Source organism: Dioszegia hungarica (genome assembly GCF_025882075.1).
Source record: "Dioszegia hungarica strain PDD-24b-2 chromosome Unknown MKK02contig_25, whole genome shotgun sequence".
In the NCBI taxonomy this organism is placed as follows: domain Eukaryota; kingdom Fungi; phylum Basidiomycota; class Tremellomycetes; order Tremellales; family Bulleribasidiaceae; genus Dioszegia; species Dioszegia hungarica.
Window position 1 is genome coordinate 696,962 of NW_026515779.1, and position 21,203 is coordinate 718,164.

General features: G+C 57.2%; 11 protein-coding genes across 11 annotated transcripts; 5 read left to right on the forward strand and 6 right to left on the reverse strand.

The window, feature by feature from the left end:
• Positions 1–13: 13 nt before the first annotated feature.
• Positions 14–1,327, reverse strand: MKK02DRAFT_40744 (uncharacterized protein; the record flags this gene model as incomplete). Its single annotated transcript, XM_053091244.1, has 10 exons — positions 14–47; positions 92–98; positions 150–524; positions 557–574; positions 620–674; positions 709–727; positions 776–800; positions 844–921; positions 973–1,195; positions 1,250–1,327. 10 exons carry the CDS (start codon positions 1,325–1,327, stop codon positions 14–16), a joined length of 912 nt encoding a protein of 303 aa, XP_052942218.1.
• Positions 1,328–1,575: 248 nt separating this feature from the next.
• MKK02DRAFT_30255 (uncharacterized protein) lies at positions 1,576–3,402 on the forward strand (the record flags this gene model as incomplete). The annotated part of the gene is made up of 6 exons (XM_053088007.1): positions 1,576–2,295; positions 2,340–2,520; positions 2,571–2,871; positions 2,916–3,005; positions 3,037–3,295; positions 3,343–3,402. The coding sequence occupies 6 exons, from the start codon at positions 1,576–1,578 to the stop codon at positions 3,400–3,402; spliced, it is 1,611 nt and encodes a 536-aa protein (XP_052942219.1).
• Positions 3,403–3,451: 49 nt separating this feature from the next.
• MKK02DRAFT_40746 (uncharacterized protein) lies at positions 3,452–3,949 on the reverse strand (the record flags this gene model as incomplete). Its single annotated transcript, XM_053091245.1, has 1 exon — positions 3,452–3,949. One exon carries the CDS (start codon positions 3,947–3,949, stop codon positions 3,452–3,454), a length of 498 nt encoding a protein of 165 aa, XP_052942220.1.
• A 273-nt stretch (positions 3,950–4,222) lies between these two features.
• Positions 4,223–5,550, reverse strand: MKK02DRAFT_30256 (PQ loop repeat-domain-containing protein; the record flags this gene model as incomplete). Its single annotated transcript, XM_053088008.1, has 7 exons — positions 4,223–4,498; positions 4,557–4,692; positions 4,748–4,827; positions 4,959–5,114; positions 5,207–5,276; positions 5,322–5,389; positions 5,482–5,550. The coding sequence occupies 7 exons, from the start codon at positions 5,548–5,550 to the stop codon at positions 4,223–4,225; spliced, it is 855 nt and encodes a 284-aa protein (XP_052942221.1).
• A 1,110-nt stretch (positions 5,551–6,660) lies between these two features.
• Positions 6,661–8,046, forward strand: MKK02DRAFT_40748 (uncharacterized protein; the record flags this gene model as incomplete). The annotated part of the gene is made up of 2 exons (XM_053091246.1): positions 6,661–6,783; positions 6,841–8,046. 2 exons carry the CDS (start codon positions 6,661–6,663, stop codon positions 8,044–8,046), a joined length of 1,329 nt encoding a protein of 442 aa, XP_052942222.1.
• Positions 8,047–8,249: 203 nt separating this feature from the next.
• On the reverse strand, positions 8,250–9,680 carry MKK02DRAFT_40749 (PQ loop repeat-domain-containing protein; the record flags this gene model as incomplete). The annotated part of the gene is made up of 7 exons (XM_053091247.1): positions 8,250–8,621; positions 8,695–8,830; positions 8,933–9,012; positions 9,087–9,247; positions 9,330–9,403; positions 9,489–9,556; positions 9,612–9,680. The coding sequence occupies 7 exons, from the start codon at positions 9,678–9,680 to the stop codon at positions 8,250–8,252; spliced, it is 960 nt and encodes a 319-aa protein (XP_052942223.1).
• Positions 9,681–10,614: 934 nt separating this feature from the next.
• On the reverse strand, positions 10,615–11,088 carry MKK02DRAFT_40750 (uncharacterized protein; the record flags this gene model as incomplete). The annotated part of the gene is made up of 4 exons (XM_053091248.1): positions 10,615–10,705; positions 10,796–10,923; positions 10,976–11,016; positions 11,061–11,088. The coding sequence occupies 4 exons, from the start codon at positions 11,086–11,088 to the stop codon at positions 10,615–10,617; spliced, it is 288 nt and encodes a 95-aa protein (XP_052942224.1).
• Positions 11,089–11,583: 495 nt separating this feature from the next.
• Positions 11,584–13,350, forward strand: MKK02DRAFT_30258 (putative casein kinase I; the record flags this gene model as incomplete). The annotated part of the gene is made up of 8 exons (XM_053088009.1): positions 11,584–11,734; positions 11,785–11,825; positions 11,875–11,944; positions 11,989–12,137; positions 12,181–12,415; positions 12,459–12,629; positions 12,680–12,852; positions 12,898–13,350. 8 exons carry the CDS (start codon positions 11,584–11,586, stop codon positions 13,348–13,350), a joined length of 1,443 nt encoding a protein of 480 aa, XP_052942225.1.
• A 613-nt stretch (positions 13,351–13,963) lies between these two features.
• On the reverse strand, positions 13,964–15,319 carry MKK02DRAFT_40752 (uncharacterized protein; the record flags this gene model as incomplete). Its single annotated transcript, XM_053091249.1, has 6 exons — positions 13,964–14,303; positions 14,351–14,666; positions 14,714–14,744; positions 14,795–14,895; positions 14,982–15,100; positions 15,159–15,319. The coding sequence occupies 6 exons, from the start codon at positions 15,317–15,319 to the stop codon at positions 13,964–13,966; spliced, it is 1,068 nt and encodes a 355-aa protein (XP_052942226.1).
• A 257-nt stretch (positions 15,320–15,576) lies between these two features.
• MKK02DRAFT_19920 (beta-lactamase-like protein) lies at positions 15,577–18,208 on the forward strand (the record flags this gene model as incomplete). The annotated part of the gene is made up of 9 exons (XM_053086172.1): positions 15,577–15,830; positions 15,874–15,919; positions 15,955–16,046; positions 16,089–16,426; positions 16,458–16,888; positions 16,921–17,469; positions 17,502–17,643; positions 17,712–18,004; positions 18,065–18,208. 9 exons carry the CDS (start codon positions 15,577–15,579, stop codon positions 18,206–18,208), a joined length of 2,289 nt encoding a protein of 762 aa, XP_052942227.1.
• A 539-nt stretch (positions 18,209–18,747) lies between these two features.
• MKK02DRAFT_30261 (uncharacterized protein) lies at positions 18,748–20,820 on the forward strand (the record flags this gene model as incomplete). Its single annotated transcript, XM_053088010.1, has 5 exons — positions 18,748–18,802; positions 19,038–19,573; positions 19,615–20,055; positions 20,096–20,411; positions 20,552–20,820. 5 exons carry the CDS (start codon positions 18,748–18,750, stop codon positions 20,818–20,820), a joined length of 1,617 nt encoding a protein of 538 aa, XP_052942228.1.
• Positions 20,821–21,203: the final 383 nt, after the last annotated feature.

Below are 21,203 nucleotides of genomic sequence, written 5' to 3' on the forward strand. Positions count from 1 at the left end.
GATTTGTATCCGCCTAGAACTCGTCCGCTCTGAAGCCTTTGCGCATCCTGTAACATCAGTACCGACCCCAACCAGTAATAGTCTGCCTCACTTGTATTCTGCATGGTCAGCTCTAGCAATCAGGCAGTACAGTAAGCTCTTCAACTCACTATACGGCACCCCAGCCCTCAATCTCTCCTCCGGCGAGCGCGGCTTGTGCCCATCGTACCGCCCCTCGGCCCCTCCCGACCGCTTCGCCTCGTCCAATTCCGACCGTACGTCCGCATCTCTGATCCGATTCGGTTGCGCTCCCGCCATGACCCTCTGCCTGGGCGGTGGCGTCTGGTTCTCTGCGGCCTCTTCGCCCGCTTGAGGCGTCGTACCAGGTTGCTGAGAAGCACTATCGTCCGGTCCTTCCCCTGGGGCGTGGGCGTGCTCCGCGAGCGGATCAACCGCGATGTGATCTTTGGTCAGGTCGGCTTTGGGGTCAAGGCCTTGGAAAGCCCGCTCTCTGGCGTCTTCTTCGGCTTCTATGTGGGCGTGGTCTATCATCAGCTAAGGGGTGGGTGGGGCATACGTTTGAAATGGGCGATATCTAGACTGTCAGCTAGGTCCTATGTAAAAGGTAGTAGACGCGCACCTTCTGGGTGGCTGTATGCCTCATCAGTCTGAGTCTCGGGTGTCGAGTGATACAGCTAGACGTCAGCGACGTCAAGGGCAACGGCATACCTCCTCGTGGTGCAAGAAACTGGACGTCAGCTAGACGCTCCTTGTCATGCATGAGATGATAGCTTACTATTCGGACTCCTCATCATAGTGATCTACCCGTCAACTACTGGTCGCTACCGCTACTGGAGCACTCACGACCCAAGTTCTTGTACCCCACGAACGATGGTAGACCATCTTTACCTCCCGCCTCAAACTCAGCCATACTGATTCTTCCTGAACCTATCAGCCAAAACCCCTTTGACACTGCTTGCTGGCCCCACATACCATCCCCATCCTTGTCCAGCTTCGCCAGTACCTGAGCCACAATAGTCGCCGCACGCCCATCCACCAGCTCCTGCTGTCCTCCTACTGCCTCCTTGACGGAATGATGGTGCACCCCATAAACGGCTTCTATTTCAGGTACGTCCCACATCCCGTCGAGATTCAGATCGTGCAGGGTGAAAAAGGCGGGGAGGTCAAAGTTATCGATATGATGCTCTGTGTGCATCTGATCATCAGCTCGGAAGGGCTTGGGCTAGAGGGGAAGGAGGGGCAGACTGACATGGCGCTCAGCATACGACATGCCGTCGTCTGCGGCGTCATTTAGGTCGAAACTGTGATCTCCGTGGGCCGCTGCCATGGCGGCAGCGAAGAGTAGTATGGCTGCGTAGACCATCTCGCTGAAGTACGAGGCGTATGTAGTGAGGATAGCAGCTAGAGAGTAGATCATGGAGAAGTGTCTCGCTTGGCTGCACGTCCCCGAACCTTACCCCGCATTGGCTCGCGTCTTCCCCGCATTCGATATTTGGCCGAGTTTGGGTGGCAAAAGCTCTTCAGAGCGTGTGACCACCGCCTCTTCGCCTTCACTATCGTCAGCTTCTACATCTGATGACCGACTCAGAGCTGGACGAGCCGACGCAGCTCCTCCTCCTCGCTTCGCTGCTCGAACCAGCCACATACCCCGAGGATGAGCTCCGCTTAGCCCTCTCGTCCGCTCGGGGCGATCTGGGCAGGGCGGCAGAGGAGCTGCTTCTGCCCCGCGTCAAGAGCGCTGGAAAGCGCAAAGCGGGCACAAGCCTGGAAGGGTGGTTCAGCAAGAAACGAGACGCTATGGAGGTCGCGAAACCGTCGCTTCATGTCGCACAGGCGTCCCCACCCCGCCCGCTTGCACTCCAGGTCAAACAGGATTCGCCTGGCGGGAGCAGCAAGAGAGATGCTTTCGCGCTCCTCAGATCTGCTCCTGGACCTTCTGTCCCCGTCAAGGTCAAAGCGGCACCGCAGCCGGCCCTCCTGCTCACGTCGCAAGCCGCGATCGACAAGCATCGGCTCCCGCTTACGCTCCTCACGTCTCCGCTGTCCCCGGCGTTCGCCTCGGCGCTGTATCTCGCGATGATGGACGAGAGTGAGGCGTGGGGGAGGCATAGGTGGTATCTGGCCGGCAAGTGGGTCGAGTCGCCGCATACTATGGCGGGGTACTATCTGGTCGGAGGGGGACATGGGGATGATGGAAGAGCGGTCAGGTCGACGGACGGGGATGGAAGAGCCGAGGGAGGTGGAAGTGAGAAGGCACGCTACTTTTACTCTGGCAAAGAACTAGGCGATCCCAAGGTATGTCTAAGCACACAAGTCGGATGCCATACTGATCCGATCAGCCTTACCCGGATCTACTGCGCCAAGCTGCCGCGCTAGTGGAAGACGCCGTCAATGATGCTTTGTCCAAGCGTGCCCGCTACCCCTTGGAATGGGCAGGAAGGTGGCGCGCGAATGTATGCGGTGCGAATCGATACGACGGCGCAAGTAGCGGAGTCGGATGGCACGCTGATCAGCTTTCTTGTGAGCTGGCTACCCAGACTGATGCCCTTTGGGTCGCAAGCTGATCTAAGATCTCGGTCCATACGCAACTATTGCGTCCCTCTCACTAGGCACGCCCCGCGCTTTTCGGTTGAGAGAGACAGATACGGTCGATCCTGCTTTCAAGCAGTCAGCGGCGATCCGGACGTACGAGGTCAATCTGGGTCACAACAGCCTGATCACGATGGATTCGGGCTGTCAGGAACGGTACAAGCATACCGTACCTCCCCAGAAGGCGCTCGACCTTTTCCGACCAGGCTGGGACCAGAATCAGCAGCCTATACCCACGCCGGATCAGAAACCGCATACTACCCGAATCAATATCACCTTCAGGTCAGTAAGAAGCGGCCAGAATACGTTCATCAGCTGAAGATCAGATTTTACCGGGAAGACTTCCATCCTGCGCCAGGTACCGGCCCGACTGGACCACGACAGGGAACGCCTCACTGCAAATGCGGAATCCCGACGTAAGTCATACATCTTCATCGCTGATGAGAGTCTACTCCGCGCGGACCAGAAAGGTAAGGCCCGCTCCAGAACCGCCGCAATCCCCCCTTCATCACTGACCGCTCGCTCGGCAGCCCGTCCGCTGGCACAAGAAGACGAGGCCGAGTCGACACTCCGGATGAAGGATGACGATATGGCGTATTTTTGGCAGTGCCAGTCGAGCGGGGATACGGGGGAGTTGAAGGGATGTGGGTTCTTTCGGGTGTTGGATATGCGCGCGGAAGGACGGGGACCATGCGTCGTGGATGTTGTGGGTAGGTAGCCTGCCAATGCCCGCTGGCGATGGACTATATGCAGTTGCCGTTCGGCGATGCTCGCTGTGCGCGACCACTCCTTGTTCGCTGGTTCTTTGAGTAGATCTGCACAGTCAGCGTCACGCGCCTGTGTCTGCCTAGGACTTAACTGACTATTCCTCGTCCGCATCCACATCCATCTTCTCCTGCCCCTCATCCTCCTCGTCCGGCTCGTCTCCATCCGCACTCTCCACGTCCCCATACTCGACATCTCCTCTATCCTGCATCCCCTCCTCCCCCTCAAGTCCCACCGCCCCCTCGTCCATGTCCACTTCCTCCTTGTCCCCTCCACCCTCTCCGCCAGCCAGGCCCTCTACCTCCTTCTCCATCCCCTCCAAGCCGACCCTTTCCCGCTCTTTCCGCCGCTCAGCCCTTCGCGTCGCCCGTGCCTCCCGGCGCTTCTCTTCCCGCTTGTTGCTCTCGTCAGGTTCGATCAAACCGAGATCGACCCCGAGGGAGTCGACGAGCCGCTCGAGTTGTGAGCGCGAGGTGGAGGAGGAAGGAAGGGAGCCGAGGTAGTTGGACAGAGCGGTATGGGCGTCGGAGGTGGTCATGGCGTGAGGTGAGGATACAGGCTCGAGGCGCAGGGGAGGGGCGAGCTGGCGGTCCATCTTTGCGTGAGATTGGGGAGGCCTCGGAGACGAAGAGAGAGGTGTATGGTTCACTGGTAGGTGATGGGCAAATTTCAGGTGAGCGCGTTTGATTTTGGCTGTATCTGTTCCATGTTGGAAATACCACGTCACTGTTCTCCATCAAGGCCCCAAGGGGGGCAGCTACTCGGTGCGGCCCCAGAGCCAATATACTGCATGTGCTTCTAGGCCTTTCGCATCTACTATACATCTATACACAGATCCAACAGTCCTCCAGCGACGACGGGATACAGACTACGGGAAGAAACGCTTTTCTGATCGACCCGTCATCGGCGTAAAGCCCTCCACCAGCGTGCCGGTACTCGGGGTCAAAGCCCATTTACTACTGACCGGACTATCCGCCTGTACCTCCATCTGCGCCCCTTGCGTCTGGAGCATGGAGAGGCGTGAGCGGGGACCGGAAGCAGGAGGGAGGTTGGAGATCGAGTGAGGCGGGGCGTCAGAGTGGCCGAGTGTAAAGTAGAGGACGATAATGAGGAGGTCGAGGGAGGCGACGCCGAGGTAGGTGATCTGCGTGTCAGCGGAGTAACAGAAATCAGAGGCAGGAGAGGTGCGATATGAGACATACCAAAGCGACAATATCCAGCTCTTCACGGAAGAACAGGGCAAAGGCGGAGAGGGTCCCGCCGGTGATATCGACGCAGAATAAGATGAGGGATATGCCTTTGACTTGGCGGAGACGGTAGATCTCGTAGAATTGCGGGCTGGGGGTCAGCTGGCGGCTTGTCGTGGACAGCCTAGCTGAGAGTGGGTACTCACATGAAGCCAACAATGGTGAGAGCGGTGGAGAAGTAACCGTAGAAGAGGAGCGGTACCTCGGTGCCTTTGAGCTGACCATACTGTATTGTCAGCTGTGCTCATAGATCTTGCATCATGCGTTACAGGCTGACCACCAAGGATCACTCAAAGGACGGGGTACCGCATGCTACTGCTATGGGGGAGGGGGATCGATAGAGGTTGAGATACTCACCCAAAGGGAGAAGATCGACGTGGTCTCGAATGCGCCGGCAATAGCCATGATGGCGAGCAGGGTACCTGCGGCTTCTCGAGCAGACCAGTGGCGCGAGTAGTAGCAGCATTGAGCCCAGGAGACCATGCAGAGGGTACCGAAAGCGTGGGGTTGGACCTAATGATCAGCCGGGTGGTCGTTGCTGCGGACTGATCAAGGGACGGTGAGGAAAGGGAGGATGACAGCTGAAAGAGGGCGAGGAAACTTACTTGTATGGCCACGTTGAGCTTCTCGGCGATCACGTAGCTCCCGAAGAAAAGACTGCTTGAGGCCCACAGTCTGAGAGATCAGCATGGGAGCATGGGTCGCGGGGAGGAAGCTTACGCCATGAGCCAGGGTGAAAGCCCCTCTGTAGATTTGGTCTTGTATGACTTTACGATCTGGGGAATGATCTGATGGTGTCAGCTGAGTCCCTTGTAGTATCCCGGGTGAGGGAGCAGGCACACCCCGGACATCACTGGAAGAACGAGGAAAGGGCACTTACCGTGACGATCCAAAAGGCAGCGCCGGCCGAGGCGAGTATGTACTCTGCCATCTCATTTTGGACGAACATCTTGCGATGATGGAAGGGGAGAGTCAAGGGAGAAGGGGAGAAGCAAGGGGCTTGGTCGGGTGTTTTCGAGGGCGGGAAGTGAGAGTCGGGGATGGATGTTGGGCTCAGTCAGTGGGTCCTGTCTGCCTTATATCCACTTTTCTCCAATGTCCAACTTGCAACGCCCAGACCACTCAGCGGGCGCCACAGCTCTTCTCGGCCGACGATCCGCCCATCCTCTCATCCCAAGGACGTCCCCTTGTCCGCTACTAATTGCTCCTCTTCCTGCCATTCGTACTGGCATGTAAGCGCTAAGCGAGGTCTAGTCATACAAAGTGAGGAGGATGCAGTAGTACAAGGGAGGTGTAAGAGATGAAAGCATCTGTTGATGTGTGAAAGGCACAATTCCAGCTAATTCAAAGTGGGGGTCCACCGGGACCCGTCAGCTGCCGTTGCCGCTTTCCCCACACAAAGGACAAGTCCTTGTGCATCGCGCCACCAGAAGATCCCGCGGGGATTAGCGCGACGCTCGGGCCTCGGACCCTCCTTCTGCCGTCCGTTGGGCGATCAGTCTTGAGTGAGTGGCGTCGGTATAAGCTCGAGCCGAAGGAGGAAAGGACAAGGAAGGATGCGAGATTTGGGGTTGACGTAGAGCCGAAGAAGGGACGATCAGCGGATGGCTAAAGGATGGCGGGTGTGAAGCTGTGTGGACTCACATGGCCGTTACGAGAGGTCTTTCCGTGTGCATTCCGGGAGGATCGGCGGACCCCGCCCTCAAGGCCTCAAGCTGCGCGGTCAAACCTGGTCTGGGTCAGTCCTTGCTGGCTATTAGCACTAGGATGCCGGAGTGTCCTCATCTCAGGCCTGGCCGGACTTTCGCCGATGCAAAAGCCTGCATCAGCATGATCGCGACTCGCCACCATGGCCTGGCCTCCTGCATGATCCATCGTTGCTCTCAACTCCGCATTCCTCAGCTCGGCATTGTCCGGGCATATGTCCAGGCTGTCATGTTTCGCCTGCAGCCAGCCTGCAGCCAGCTTTGAGCCTGCAGCTGCAGCCTCTATGTTTCTTCACATCGCCATAGCCTTGATACCCCGCAAACACACGGCAAAGACGCGCAGACCCGTCGCAATGGAGATCCCTTCTCACGCTTGGGAGATCATCCTCCCCTATCTCCGCCAACCAATTCCCTTACCCCGCTCCAAATCCCCTCGTAGCGCTCTTCGTCAGCCTGAGCTCTGTGTTTTGAGCAGAGTATGCCGAGTAAGACTGACCGGATTAATCGCATTCCGATAAGACTGACGCAGGCAGCTCTTTAACTCTATCGTCGAGCCGCTACTCTGGTCCGCACCCGTCCCCGACAATCTCAGTCTGTTTCTGCACGACTTCCATCTCCCCTCCAAACAACGCCTCTTTGCTCGGATCCGCTCTCTCCACATCGAATACAACCTGCACGGCGAGGAACCTTCGCTGCTGGCGTTGTTCACAACCGGTCGAGACGCGTGGAAGTCTTTCGGGTTGAGCGGACCGGAGAGGGAGGAGAAGATGGTGCGGGAGATGGCGCTGGAGGTGCGGTTGATGTCTATGCGGCTGAACGAGGTGGGGAAGAGGACGACATTGAAGCGGCTCTTCCCCAAGCTGGAGACAATTGCCGTTGCCTCCATCTATCAGGTGGAGGACTCGGTGTGGCCCGTCGGTCACTGGAGGCGCTACGAGGACCTTCACGCCCAACACTCCCCTCTCCTCCGGGACGCCCTTAGCACGCGGGACGTCAACGGGACCTTTGAGCGGCTGCTCAAAAACTCTACCCTCCAGCACCTCTGTACTAGGGATCACTACGGACCCCTCGCGATCTCTCCTATGACGTTCGAGTCTCGCGGTCCCCCTTCCACTTATGCCATCACACACCATTTCCAACCCAACGTGGACCAGCTCCCCATCCGATTTGGCGGGAAGACCCGGTGGGTCAGCGACGCCCCATCCTCCACCAAGTGGAAGGAATCGATGTGGCCAAAATTGATTCAATCCTTTCACTATACAATCTCCGTCCGGTCCAGCGACTTTGTCACCAAGACGTTCGGGCGGAGTAAGACGGATACCCTCAACATCACCATGTACTGCTCCACCGAGGACTTTACGGACGGCTATCCCGAGCCGCAGTTCCGGGACGACGATTACTGTCCGGAACAGGTCAAGCCGTCCGGTCCCCCTCGCCCCCCTCCACCTCCGAATCCGGACCACGCATTCTGGCTCAAGCGCACCATGCACGTCTCGAACATGGCGCGCTCGATACAGAAGATGTTCCGGGATGGTAGTGGGCTGAAGGATGAGTTTTACTGGGATCTGAGCGAGAATGCGCCAGTGTGCGAGGCGTGCGGATCACGCCCGCCTCACTGGCCTAGGGCGGTGGGGATGCTGGCGGGACGAGGTGATTATGCCAAGCAGACGGCCGAGGAGGAGAGGGAGCTCTGGGCGCCATGGATGGATATCGACAAGGCTTACCGGGACCGGGACTAGGTGGGAGGCGAAAGCAGGGAGAGCAGGAGCTAGGCGGGGTCTCGAGGGGTCGGGCGGCAAAGTATCATGGTATAAGAGATGTTACGCATGTCATCAGTGTCGAGTCAGGGGGCTCTCCGGAGAAATCGGTCACGCAGTGACGGTCCGTGCACCCGATGATATACATGACTGACCATGCAGGACGCACTGAAAGCGCCGACCTTTTACCCAAAGAACCTCTTCCCCCCGTCGTCTCCATCCACAAGCGTCCCCGACCCCGTACTCGCCGGCGTAAACATTGCCCATTTCTCCTCCACTGGACTATCCGCCTCGATCACCACGCATTCTCTCTTCTGCTCCGCCGAGATCTCGCCTGCTCCCGCTGATGTCGAGGCTGATGCCGACAGGCACGGGAGAAGAACGTCGTCGCCATGGCCAAGGACGGAGCGCGATGCCTCGAGATCGAGTGATGTGTGGCAGAGCAGCGTTCCTGACTGTGACTGGCCAACTGCAGCTGTTGTTGCTTTACATCCCCCGAGGATGTAGTACAGGACGATGATGAGAAGATCGATAGATGCTACGCCTAGATACGTCGACTAGCTCATCAGCTTCGCCTCTCTCCGGTCGAGACTCCATCTGCAGGGAAGGGAGATAGCGCAAGAGACGTACCAAAGCGACAATATCGAGCTCTTTTCGGAAGAACAAGGCCAGGGCGGACAAGACACCGCCGGTGATGTCCACGCTGAGGAAGATGAGGGAGATGCCCTTGACTTGGCGGAGGGTGTAGATTTCGTATAGCTGGGGTCTGGACATTAGCGCGGACACCAGAGATACCAGGCTTGAGGGGTCGGGCAGGTGCTAGCTTCGGTCATGACACCGGGAAACATGAGCGGGATGGTGGACCTACACGAAGCCAGCGATGGTGAGGGCGGTGGAAAGGTATCCGTAGAATAAGAGAGGGACGTCGGTGCCCTTCAGTCGTCCATACTGAGGCATCAGCAGTGTCGATACAGATGCCTGCGAGATCTAGAGTAGCCGGGATCGGGCTCTAAGGGACTCACAAGCAAGGCAAAGATCGAGGTCGTCTCGAAAGCTCCTGCACACGCTAGGATAGCGAGCGCGTATCCTGCCGCTTGGCGCAGCGTGTACCCTCGGGAGTAATAGCAGCACTGAGCCCAGGAGACAATACACAGGGTGCCGAATATATGTGGTTGGATCTGCTCTGTCAGCGGGCTTCTTATTCGTCTGTCACTGAGCTCAGCGATTGCGATGGGGAAGGGAAAGGCAAAGGGAGGGACTTGTACTTGCCTGGATGGCGATGTTGAGCTTTTCGGCGACGACATAGCTTCCGAAGAAGAGACTACTGGATGCCCACAGTCTGCGGGTGTCAGCCGTGCTCGGCGAGAGGAGCTGAGTGACCTTGAGTTCTAGGGAGCAGTGGATCGAAATGAGAGGGGACTTACGCCATGAGCCAGGGAGAAAGCCCCTCGGTCGATTTGGTTCGATACGATTTGACCAACTGAGGGACCGTCTGAGATTGGTCAGCCTGGTCTGCAATCACGCGGTGGAGCCAAGAGATCACTCACAGCTACGATCCAGCATGATGCTCCTGCGGTAGCGAGGACATACTCGGCCGTCTCGTTGTGTCCAAACATGGCTGGCGCTGTCGCGGGGATCCGGGGCGGGCCTGTGCGACTTTTGGGGTTTGAACGTTGAGTGTGCTGGCTGTACTGAGCTGCACTGAGAGGTGAAGAGGAGACATGGTGAAGAAGAAGAAGGAGCGGCTGGCTGGCTGGCTGGCTGGCTGGCTCTATATGCGCCGAGAGCTCGGGTCGAGAGGTGTAGCGTACGTCCAATTGCCCAGTCGCCCAGCGCAGTATATGACGTGAGTGCGGTGAACCTTGCGGCGAACGTGTGAATCAGGATGAGTAGGATTTGGTATGCGTACCGTGTCGGGATACATCCAACACATCAGTTGCGGAAAGGAGGGGGTAATCCGGAAGTACGGGTCAAGCCATCAAGGGGTTATGGGAAGAGTCGTACGCGCGTGTCTGGGCGGTTCCTGACGGAAGGAGCAAACAGGTTAGGAACGGCTAGAACCCGACGCTCACCTGCGGCAGCTCCGGCGGCAGGTCAGTGCGGATACCAGCGGCCGCCTGTGACTTGGCGCAGGTCCAGCACGGGACAAAGGGACGCGTCAAGAGTCGTACCTCTCAAAACTACGTGATTTTGAGGTCACAAGACAAACATTGCGAGGTACGAGGAAATCACCGCCGATCTTTCAGCCGGCATTTCGGATCGGGAACCAGGAACAAGCCTGAAGTTTGAATCAGCTCACGCGTCTGCTACACCCTGCTAGACCCTCCAGTGGATGATCTAGTATGGTACATGTTGGTTTTCCCTGTCTACTGTTGACAATTGAGCACTTCATCTTGTCAAGCCATGTCCCATGATGCTGGGCCTTTTGAACCGCGGTCCCTCCGTATTTCCAGCGCATAGTGTCCGCCGCCGGGTCCCCGCCGCATGGGCCGCCTGCCGCCGCCAGCGCCGGCACAGCGGTCCGGACTCCCCAGCCTGCCCGTCCCCGCCTTAGATTGTAATCTCCCCTATTGGCTCCGCCCGAACTTCGGACCAGTCGAGCCCCGCGTCCTTCTCGTCGTCGACCTCGCCTATCAGCGCTCTGGGGAATCAGCTTTGTGACCCTGTGCGGCTTCAACCTCTCCTTTTACCCCGCCCCATCCCGTCCGCCTAGACCGAAGTGACAACTTACACATTATCCCCCTTGATCATGTACAACCCCAGTGGCACCATCTCGACCCCCTGGTCTTGCGAGAATTCCCGTTCCATGCAGTCCGATAGGATGAGATTGGTTCGAACGTCAAACCCGCGCAGCTTGCCCTTATCTGTCAGCTAATAGGCCCTCATCAGTATTCAGTGGGAAAGAACGGACGACAATCACGCGACCGTCGTACAGAATCACCTGGACAGTCTCTACTTGATCAGCTCTTGTCACCCTTAGGGAAGTCTTAGCTCACGGTCGACATAAGCCTCTACGGCAGACATGGCCGTCTGTTGGCGAGAGCTGTGTAGTCGGAAGAGTGAGGTAAGTCTGAAACGTAGGTAGTAGAGTAAGGTGGAGAGGAGAGAGTAGGAGATGAGACAAAGGTTAGGAATTATTTGATTCCGGTGTCTTACGGCAGCTATTGTAATTACTACTTTGGGGATAGAATATTCAATTGACCGGGCTATTGCTTTGGCTTTGACCCTGAGTGAGTGACTGTGAGTTGAGAGAGGAGAGAAGAGGTAGCTCCATGCTGTTGCTTTCTTTGTATACAACTCATCTACCTTCAGTCTCCATCCCCTAAGCCCTCCCCGATCACGCTCATCGGCTGCAAGAGCAGCTCATCCCTCCTCCGCGCTCATCCGAAAAGTACCCGTCGAAAAAGCTAGAGCGCAAACCCGAACCCAACAACCAAAACCGGTCCGAGCACCTCCTCCTCTCCATTCGACCACTGTCCTTACTCTACTGTTCTCCACATCCTCAGCTCTTCTTGCACAATGGCCACCACACATATAATCAACACGTCCAACCCGGGCGCCCACCTCGCGGGCTCGGGATCCCATTCGTCCAGCTCGAGCAATATCGTCGGGGTCCACTACAAGGTCGGCAAGAAGATTGGCGAGGGGTCTTTTGGGGTCATCTTTGAGGGTCGGTCCTTCTCTTTGGCTTTGATGCTGCTGGGCTAGACTGACCTACAGGAACCAACCTCCTCAACTCCCAAACGGTCGCTATCAAATTCGTGCGTTTCTTTACTGGCAACAAGCTATCGACACGGGCTGAAACAACAGGAACCGAGGAAATCTGATGCGCCGCAACTTCGGGACGAGTACCGGTCGTACAAGATCCTCAGTGGATGTGGTGAGTACAGGTCGTAGAAGAGGGGATATCAGCTGACGAGGCAGTCGGAATCCCCCAGGTGTATTACTTTGGGCAAGAAGGGCTGCACAATATCCTCGTGATCGACCTGCTCGGACCGTCCCTGGAGGACTTGTTCGACATGTGCGGCCGCAAATTCAGCATCAAGACTTGCTGCATGACTGCTAGGCAGATGGTGGGTCTTTCGGTTGCGCCAAGATGATGTAGCTGATCATTAGCTATCCCGAGTCCAGGTGATCCACGAAAAGAACCTCATCTATCGCGACATCAAGCCCGACAACTTCCTTATCGGCCGACCCAACACCAAAGCTGCCAACACGATTCACGTTGTCGATTTCGGAATGGCAAAGCAGTATCGGGATCCCAAGACCAAGCAGCATATCCCGTACCGGGAGCGCAAGAGCTTGAGCGGGACGGCGCGGTACATGAGTATCAACACCCATCTCGGCAGGGGTAGGTCTCTCCGCACGTATAAGAGGGCCGGGCTGATTTCCAGAACAATCACGACGAGACGACCTGGAAGCGCTCGGTCATGTCTTCTTTTACTTTTTGCGGGGCGGTCTCCCATGGCAGGGTCTCAAGGCGGCTACCAATAAGCAAAAGTATGAGAAGATTGGGGAGAAGAAGCAGACGACGCCGATACCCGAGCTGGTCGAGGGGAATCCGCGTGAGTACCGCATCACAGAATTAGCCGGGGAACATGCTGACACTTTACAGAAGAGTTTGCCATCTACCTCAACTATGTCCGAAAACTTACGTTTGACGAAACGCCCGATTATGACTTTTTGAAGGAGCTGTTTGCGACGGCGATGAAGAATGCGGGAGAGGAGGATGATGGAGTATATGATTGGATGATGTTGAACAACGGAAAGGGATGGGAACTGAACGGCGTAAGTCCCCGTGCTTGAAACAGCGAGGCCGAGCTGATTCTCCAGCACCCATCGCTCCAGACCGATCCTACCCGCTCCCGACCCCGCGTAGAGAAAGAGTACCGCTCAGACCGCGTCGACCGATTACGTTCCGGCGCCGCCGCCCCTTCCCCGCTCAAGACCCGGAAATCGGGCACGTCCGGCCTCCCCAACGCGTCCAACCAAGCCATCATTGGCGTCTCAGCCCCTTCACCCTTGCCTACCAGCCGGCGCCAGTCAGCGGCGGGCGGACACCCATTCGCCAGTGCCGAGCGGGACGACTATGATGCCTCCAACGTGGCCGTACCGTCCCAGGCGGGGTTGACGCCTATTGCGCCGATGAATGTCCATGGAAGGAGCGGCGGGGGTGGGACAGCGGCCAACAGCGCGAGTCAGCAGGTACAGGGAGAAGCGGACTTTGAGGGCGGGAAGAAGCAGAATGGGCTGGTCAGGTTGTTGACTTGCGGGTGTTTCCGGTGACCCCGTCGCAGGCGGCGAGGTGTGATGATCGGTGGTTCTGGAGGTTGCAGTGACGAGTAATGAGGGGAAGGGGAACGGGCGGGAACGATCGCGCTGGGATCTTGACCTTTTTTCTTCCTTCACATGTCTGTTGCATAGTATCTCCCCCTTGACCCTCAATCGTTATACCTACTTAGACCCTACCCCTCTTTTCATTCATATACCAATCACGAAATCTTTATACGTATAATAATTCTTCAGGCGGTCTCTTGTCACAGGAGCGGGTGCGGGAGGGGGGCTCGGCCGAGTGTTTGTAGGTAGCTAGGTCTCTCATATGCACGATCTCTACGCTGGATACTGGGCTGCTGAGCGACGCTTGAGACTGAACAGGGGCATGGGATTGGGCAATGCATGAAGTACTAGGGTACGATGCTGGATGATGTATTGTATGTATGACGACTTGGCTACGTCTCTGCCCGCGGCACGCTCCTTTGCCTCCCTTTTGGTTCCCCAGCGAGTCGTCCCTCCCAGCTATCCGCCTCCACCCACAGTACCCCCTTTCCTGCCCACCTGATCGACTCGAGCGCCGTGTGAACCCGCTTTACCCATGGCCCGTCAACCTCCCTCCCCCGTCCTATCCCTCAACCTTCCAGAGCGCCGGCCGCCCCTTTCTAGACTTCCTCGTAATCTCTACCACCGCACCCCCCTCCCCACTCTTGAACGCCAATACCGCAGCCTCTTCCATCGCCTGTCCACCTGCGGCACGCTTCTTGCGCGCCGCAATCGCCTTCTTGGCGAATGTGAACTGTGCCTGCTTGTCCTTGAATGGCAGCACGGGCGACTCGACCACCCGCTTGAAGAGCGGGAAGGGGAGCGGCGTGTAGTATGGGAGGAGGTGGGCGAGGGGGGTGGGTGGAGTCGATTCCGAAGCGGGAGGAGGGGAGGAGGGGAGAGTTATAGTGAGGTAGTCAAGTCTGCTCGTCAGCTTAAATCCCTGGCTATACAGGACGATAAAGCTCACATGTCTTGTTTGAGCCGATCGCTGTACTCGCCATAACGTCCATACCATCCCCCTTCGCCCCCTGCGAGATCCTCCCATGCCTCCTCGCCGTTCCCGCTACCCACGGGCGGGGCGTCAGAGTAACCATAACCGTTCGATATGGGCGAGACGGAGGTGGCCGATATCCATCCGATCCAGTCCGAGAGGGTATCGGCAGAGATGGAGTCACGGGCGACGGTGTAGGCATGGTGGACCAGTTCGGGTATTCCTCCGAACTGAAGGGAGGTAGCGAGGACGGCGCGGGCGTTCAGGGCGGTGACGAGGTGGAATGCGGGGTCTAGGGGTCAGCGTGCTCGGGGTAAGGGGTGATAGGCCAAAGCGTACTGTAAAGGTGGTGAATACAGGTATGGACAGCCTGTATGGTCAGCTTCTACCCAGTATGTCCATGCTGGGTCAGGAGCTCACCTCAGCAGTGATCTGATCATCTCTAAATTGCAGAGGTATCGTTGTCCCCGGGGCAGCATTCCCCATATACTGCGCCAAGAATGGACTTCGAGCAAGGATGACTATCGGCATCAGCACCTGCCCTCTCATGTTCAGTGGAGCAGGACAAGGGAGCACAGCCGGCGGCAATGGCTGACGACGGACTTACCTCGATGTAATTTGAGCGCATCATTGAAGAACGTCAACTGAACGTCTGCCCATCGCTGCTGAAGGTACCCGACGTTAAAGACGTAGTCGGTGAACTGGTGTGCAAAGTTCGATTGCGACCTGCCTGTCAGCTCGGCCTCGGACCAAAGGGCGGCAGAGGGGCCACGAGTGAACGTACTGCTCCTGATGCTGCTCTGCCATTTTGGACGACTCGGCATCCTCGGCATGATCGCCATTGATGATCTCAGTCTCTTCGCCGTTGTGCGTGCTAGGCGCGGTGGTCGGCTGAGTCGAGGCGGAGGGGGAAGAGGCGAAGGGGGTTGGAGTGGATGATGACATTTTTCGATTTCGCGCTGGGCGGTCTTTCGAGCTGTTTCAAAGCCGTGGATTGATCTGGGAGACGTAGAGAGGGACTAGACGACCTGTAGAGCGTCGATGATATGGAGAAGAAAGAGACGGAGGAAGGATAGTGACAGAGGAGAAAGCAACGACTCTCCCGAATTTTCAGTCTCGTCAACCTCCACTTCCTCCACCCAACTCAACCATCTCTTTCTCCCTTCCATACCTGCCCTTCTCCCCCTCTAGACCATCACCAGATGCACCGCCGCACGCGCCGCCATGCCCCAGTGGCGCCTGTCCAGGTTCTCAACCCCTCGGCCGATGCGCCGCCTCTCAAAATAACGATGCTCGGAGCAGGGCAAGAGGTCGGCCGGAGCTGCTGCGTGATTGAGCACAGGGGGAAGAAGGTTGTGTGCGATGCGGGACTACATCCTGCGCATCCGGGGATGGGGGCGCTGCCCTTCATCGACGAGGTGGATTGGAGTACGGTGGATGCTATACTGGTCACACAGTAGGTCTGGCTCGAGGAGAGACAAGGGAGGGGCTGATGGTAGTTTCCATGTGGACCATGCGGCCGGATTACCATATATCATGGAGAAGGTATGTTGATCCCTAGGAGGAGAGGCTGACCATAGACCAACTTCCGAGATGGGCACGGCAAGGTGTACATGACACACGCTACGAAAGCGATCTACGGTCTCACCATGATGGACACCGTCCGAATCAAGTATGCCTTCCCCTGTCTTCTTGGGGCTGTGCTGACGCTCAGCGACCAAAGCTCCGACAATAGCGGACGGCTTTACGACGAGGCGGACGTCCAAGCTTCCTGGCAATCCACCATAGCGGTCGACTATCACCAAGATATTGTCGTTTCCGGCGGTCTACGCTTTACGCCCTACCACGCCGGACACGTCCTCGGTGCATCGATGTTCCTTATCGAAATAGCGGGCCTCAAGATCCTGTACACGGGCGACTACTCGCGAGAAGAAGATAGACATCTGGTCATCGCGGAGATACCACCCGTACGGCCGGACGTTCTCATTTGCGAGAGTACCTTTGGGGTGCATACCCTCCCCGACCGCAAAGAGAAGGAGGAGCAATTCACAGGTAAGTACCTATACTACTTTGCTGACTCCAGCTCTCGTCTCTAACATCGTCAAGCGAGGAGGCAAATGCCTAATGCCCATCCCCTCTTTCGGAAACGGCCAAGAGCTCGCCCTCCTTCTCGACGAATACTGGAACGACCACCCCGAGCTTCAAAACGTCCCCGTCTACTTTGCGTCCGGTCTCTTTCAACGCGGGATGCGCGTCTACAAGACATACGTCCACACCATGAATGCCAATATTCGGTCTCGGTTCGCGCGGCGCGACAACCCATTCGACTTCAAGTATGTCAAGTGGCTCAAGGACCGGCGGAGGCTGGAGGAACATCGGGGTCCAGTGGTGGTCATGGCTTCTGCGCAGTTCATGTCGTTTGGGCTGAGTAGGGAGTTGCTGGAGGACTGGGCGGCGGATCCGAAGAATGGGGTGATTGTTACGGGGTATTCGATTGAGGGGACCATGGCTAGGGTGAGTGCGTGTCGGGGTGGAACTGATCCCAGACACTACTGGGAGAACCGGACCATATCGAATCGCTACGAGGCGGCAACATTCCCCGTCGAATAACAGTCAAGGAGATCTCTTTCGGCGCGCACGTCGACTATGCCCAAAATTCGAAATTCATCCAGGAGATCGGCGCGCCACATATCGTCCTCGTCCATGGTGAAGCATCACAGATGGGTCGTCTCCGCGCTGCCCTTCGTGACACCTACGCTACGAAAGGACAAGAGATCAACATCCACACGCCAAGGAATTGCGAGCCCCTCACGCTTACGTTCCGACAAGAACGGGCCGTCAAGGCTATCGGGACGCTCGCGGAGGATCGTCCAGAGCATGGCAAGCAGGTCAAGGGGATGCTGGTGTCCAAGGACTTTTCATACACTCTGTTGGACCCGAAGGATCTGAAGGACTTTACGGGGCTGGGGACGAGTACGATCACGCAGAAGCAGGCGGTGCCGATAGGAGTGGACTGGGCGGTGATCAGGTGGCACTTGGAGGGGATGTATGGAGAGGTGGAAGAGGGCAAGGAGGGAGAGAGGGAGACATTGACTGTGAGTGCTGGGAAAGACGGGACTGACGGAAGGTCATGAATGCTGTTCGACTCGTACAGCTTTCGAGTACAGCTGCGGAGCTTCAGTGGTCATCGAGTACGAGTAACGACATGATTGCGGACTCGGCATTGGCCGTACTGCTCAGTATAGACGCCAGCCCAGCTACTGTCAAGTGTGAGTCGAAGTTTAGCTGCATGTAGCTTCGTCTGAGAGTCTAATCAGGACGTAGCTGACCTGAGCAGTGACCGCCAACCCACACCCACATTCTCACTCCCATTCGCACCCCCACTCACATCCGTCCGAACCCTCAACCAAAGACCCACCCCTATCCGCCGAACATGAGCGTATCCAACTATTCCTCGAAGCGCACTTTGGCGCCCTCAGTCGGCCGGCCAAGGTGGCGCCCACAACAGCAGAGGAGGACGATGCGGACCTGTACGGCGCGACAGGGGAAGAGGAGGATGAGGACGAGGATCTGTTGACGTTGATCGTAGAGCTGGATGGGGCAAAAGCGCGGGTGGATCTAATATCGATGGTACGTCTCTTCCTGTTGCTTAGGGTCAGAGCAACGAGGGGTGGAGCTGATAACGAGCAGAAGGTGGAGTCGGAATCGGAAGATCTGGGAAGAAGAGTAGAGGCGGTCTTGGAGATGGCGGCGTCGACGGTCAAGCCGTTGTCGTTGACGTTCATGGGGGGCGGGCTGGGTAGCATGAAGGGGGAGGAGGTGTTGGTGGCTTAACTTTTGAAGGCGGCAGATAGGCAGGGGGCCTTGCATCAAAGGGGCCTGGGGTAGCTTAGACTGTACCATTGTGCATATCTCATGCTGATCTGACTGACGACTGACTTGGGTGGCCTCAAAAGCGTGGCTCTGACCCCTGGGCTATTGACTGCTGACTCAAATGTGTGTACTGCCGCATCACCGCACAGTCTCCGCGGGTCCGCGCACGTACTGGACTAGTCGTCCGAGATATAGGCAACGACGGCGGCGGTAGCTCAACCTCGAACCCGTCGTGCCATCATCAAGGGAACGCCCAAAGACCGGGTCGGTCGATCACCCCTTGGCCATACACGCTCCACATTCGCCATCCTTTGAGGTGGCAATACGGCGCGCGCAGGGCCCCATTCGGGGCTATATCTCTCTTGGCAACGCTGGAGGTTGTCCTTCTTTTGCATTGGAAAGCCGCCGGTGCTAATCAAGTTGACAACCGCAAGCGGCACTGGCCTCGGCTCACGAGCGGCGACTAGTGGTCCTCCTCCTAGATGCTTTCACTCTCATACATGGCTTACTTGGCTGACAGCGTTCGCCTGGAGCCCGGACAGCCGCTCGGGTGCAGTAAGTCCCTCGGCCGAGTCGGTCACGGCGTCTGACGAGAAATCGTCGGACCCCGTAGGATGAAACGCGCTATGTCTGGCGGGGTTGGATTCTGCATAAGTCTCTATTGATATTGCACAGCTGCAGACCTGTTTTGGGACACCGTCGTGCCCCTTCCAAGGCTTGAAACGCGAGCTTGACAAAGTGCTTGTCTATCCTTTCACACATGTCTCCACTCTCCTGCAACTGAAGACAGCAATCTGCGCTCCGTCTCGCCTTCGTATTGCGAGACCGAGGATAACTCCGCTGGTGTTTGGTGACTCTACAAATACTCCGACTCGAGTACTCCTGCTTGCGATACTTAAGCCCGCTACTTGTGGCCGAACCCCTTCCCCCGTCATTCTACGCCGTTCCAGCTACCCATCCTCCAGCCCTATCGGATCCTTCATGTCCGCGCCATACCTCTACCGCTTCAATCCGATCCTCCAGCGCTCTGCTGATGACAATGTCCTGGTCACGTACAGTCCTGAGGGTTGCGAGTACAGTGACTACAGCAATACCTCGTACACAGCATTGTCAGCGATTGAGAATCCGGATAATCGTGTGTTGTCGCTGGCTGAGCTTCCGCTTCACAATGCCTCGCTGCCGACCATGACCTTTCTTGACATCCTCAATGAAGCTCTCTCTCTCGCACAGCTCAATCAGAACTTGAGGAGCGCTACGTCAGCCTGGGCCGCCAGCATTGACTGCCTGGATGAGTTACTTTCGAAGCAGGAACATTTGATGGATGATGTGAGTAATGATCGCTATCGGGAGGCCGCTAATGAGACAAGGATCTTTTACTCCAAGGGCATTTGACCGCCGCTCGGTCCGAAACAGGCCATGTCCTCAAAGAGCAGATGCAGGGGATACTGGGGGCTGTCAAGGAGGCAAATAACCTCCGCAAGGAGAGAGAGCTGAAGGGTCCGAGGTACCGCGAGCTGCACCAGAGCATGCCTGCTGTGGTCGCTGACCTCGAGGCGGTCGGGAACCTCAAAAGCGGTCGATACTTGAGCCACGCCACGCAGCGGATGGCCGACGTGGTCAAGCTACTGCGATCGACCATGAGTGAGGACCAGCTCGTGCATGACGGCCTCAAAGATGTTTGCACCGCAATCAGCGATCTTGCGGTCAGTCTGGTCGCGCGCACGAGGGGAACAGAGGCAGAGGAAGTCAAGCCTGGTAAATCGAGCAATGCGACCGACATGTCCCGAACAGTGCTGGGCGAATCTACAGTCGATGTACCAAGAGGGGAAGAGCGGCGATGACCTGAAGAGCCTGACGGATGCCAAGGACCTCCTGAAGGCGATATTGGGGCGGAATGGGACAGGCGAAGCCGCTCCAGGCGATCGATCTACCGCGACGGGCTCGGGTGGCAACGATGTCCGAGAGTACGTGAGCAAGCAAGCTCCAGAAGTTGCCACCTCCTTGGGATGTCTGGGTGAGACGGATCCGGGTTTCGTCAAGGATGAGGACGGTGAAGCGGAGACGATACTTCCCGATGACGGTGATGTTGCGAGTGGAGCGGTGAAGAGAGCCCAGGAGCTGGTCACGATGATGCAGGAGTTTGGTGACGATTGGCGTGCCCGCCGTACTAGACGAGGCGTTTGATCGAGCTGTATGATGCGAGGTGCCAGAGTTCCTCATGGTGGCTGTGAATAACATGCATTACACATTACCATGACACGACTGATTAGGGAATTGAGTCGCAGACATCACCGCCCATTTCAGCATCATGTCATGCCCGCTCAGTGAGTGATGTGGGGAACGCGGCGCCATCGGCTGAGGCTGGCTACATCGGCGGCCTGAGTGACATGAGCGAGCATAAGACTCCAGTGGCTCTCTGGCCGGACGAAGACGAAAGCTGGCGAGAGCAGCGCGGACGATATTTCGGCTCTGGTGAAGGCTTCAAGGCGTTCAGAGTGTCTCGTTCCGTTGTCCCCTTATACGATCGAAGGAGCAGTGAGACTACCATCTGCTTTCTGCTGTGCGAGGTCTAGCATGAGAGAACAGCGACCGCTCTCCCTCACCGATTGCACGTCAACCGCCTTTATACCGTGATCAGTCATCGCGATCGGTACGCTCTCATGTCAGCGGGGGGATTGAGACGTGTTTCACGTATTTGACAGTCCGACAGACAGCTTCGATCATGTCGCCAGTCGATATCTCATTTGTCGGCACATTCAGGGCATTTCCGACTCCGCTTCTTCGGATGAAACGCCAAAGAGTAAGCTGGGCGGGCGAATGCAGATTATATCCTTTGGGCAATCTCAGCGCGCTGGTGTGTTGGCTTGTCCTTGTCTCAGCTTGATGTTCCGCAGCGTTTGATGTTTCGGCGGCCGCGCGGTCTGGCTGACCGACCCGCACTCGATGCCCCTCCGAG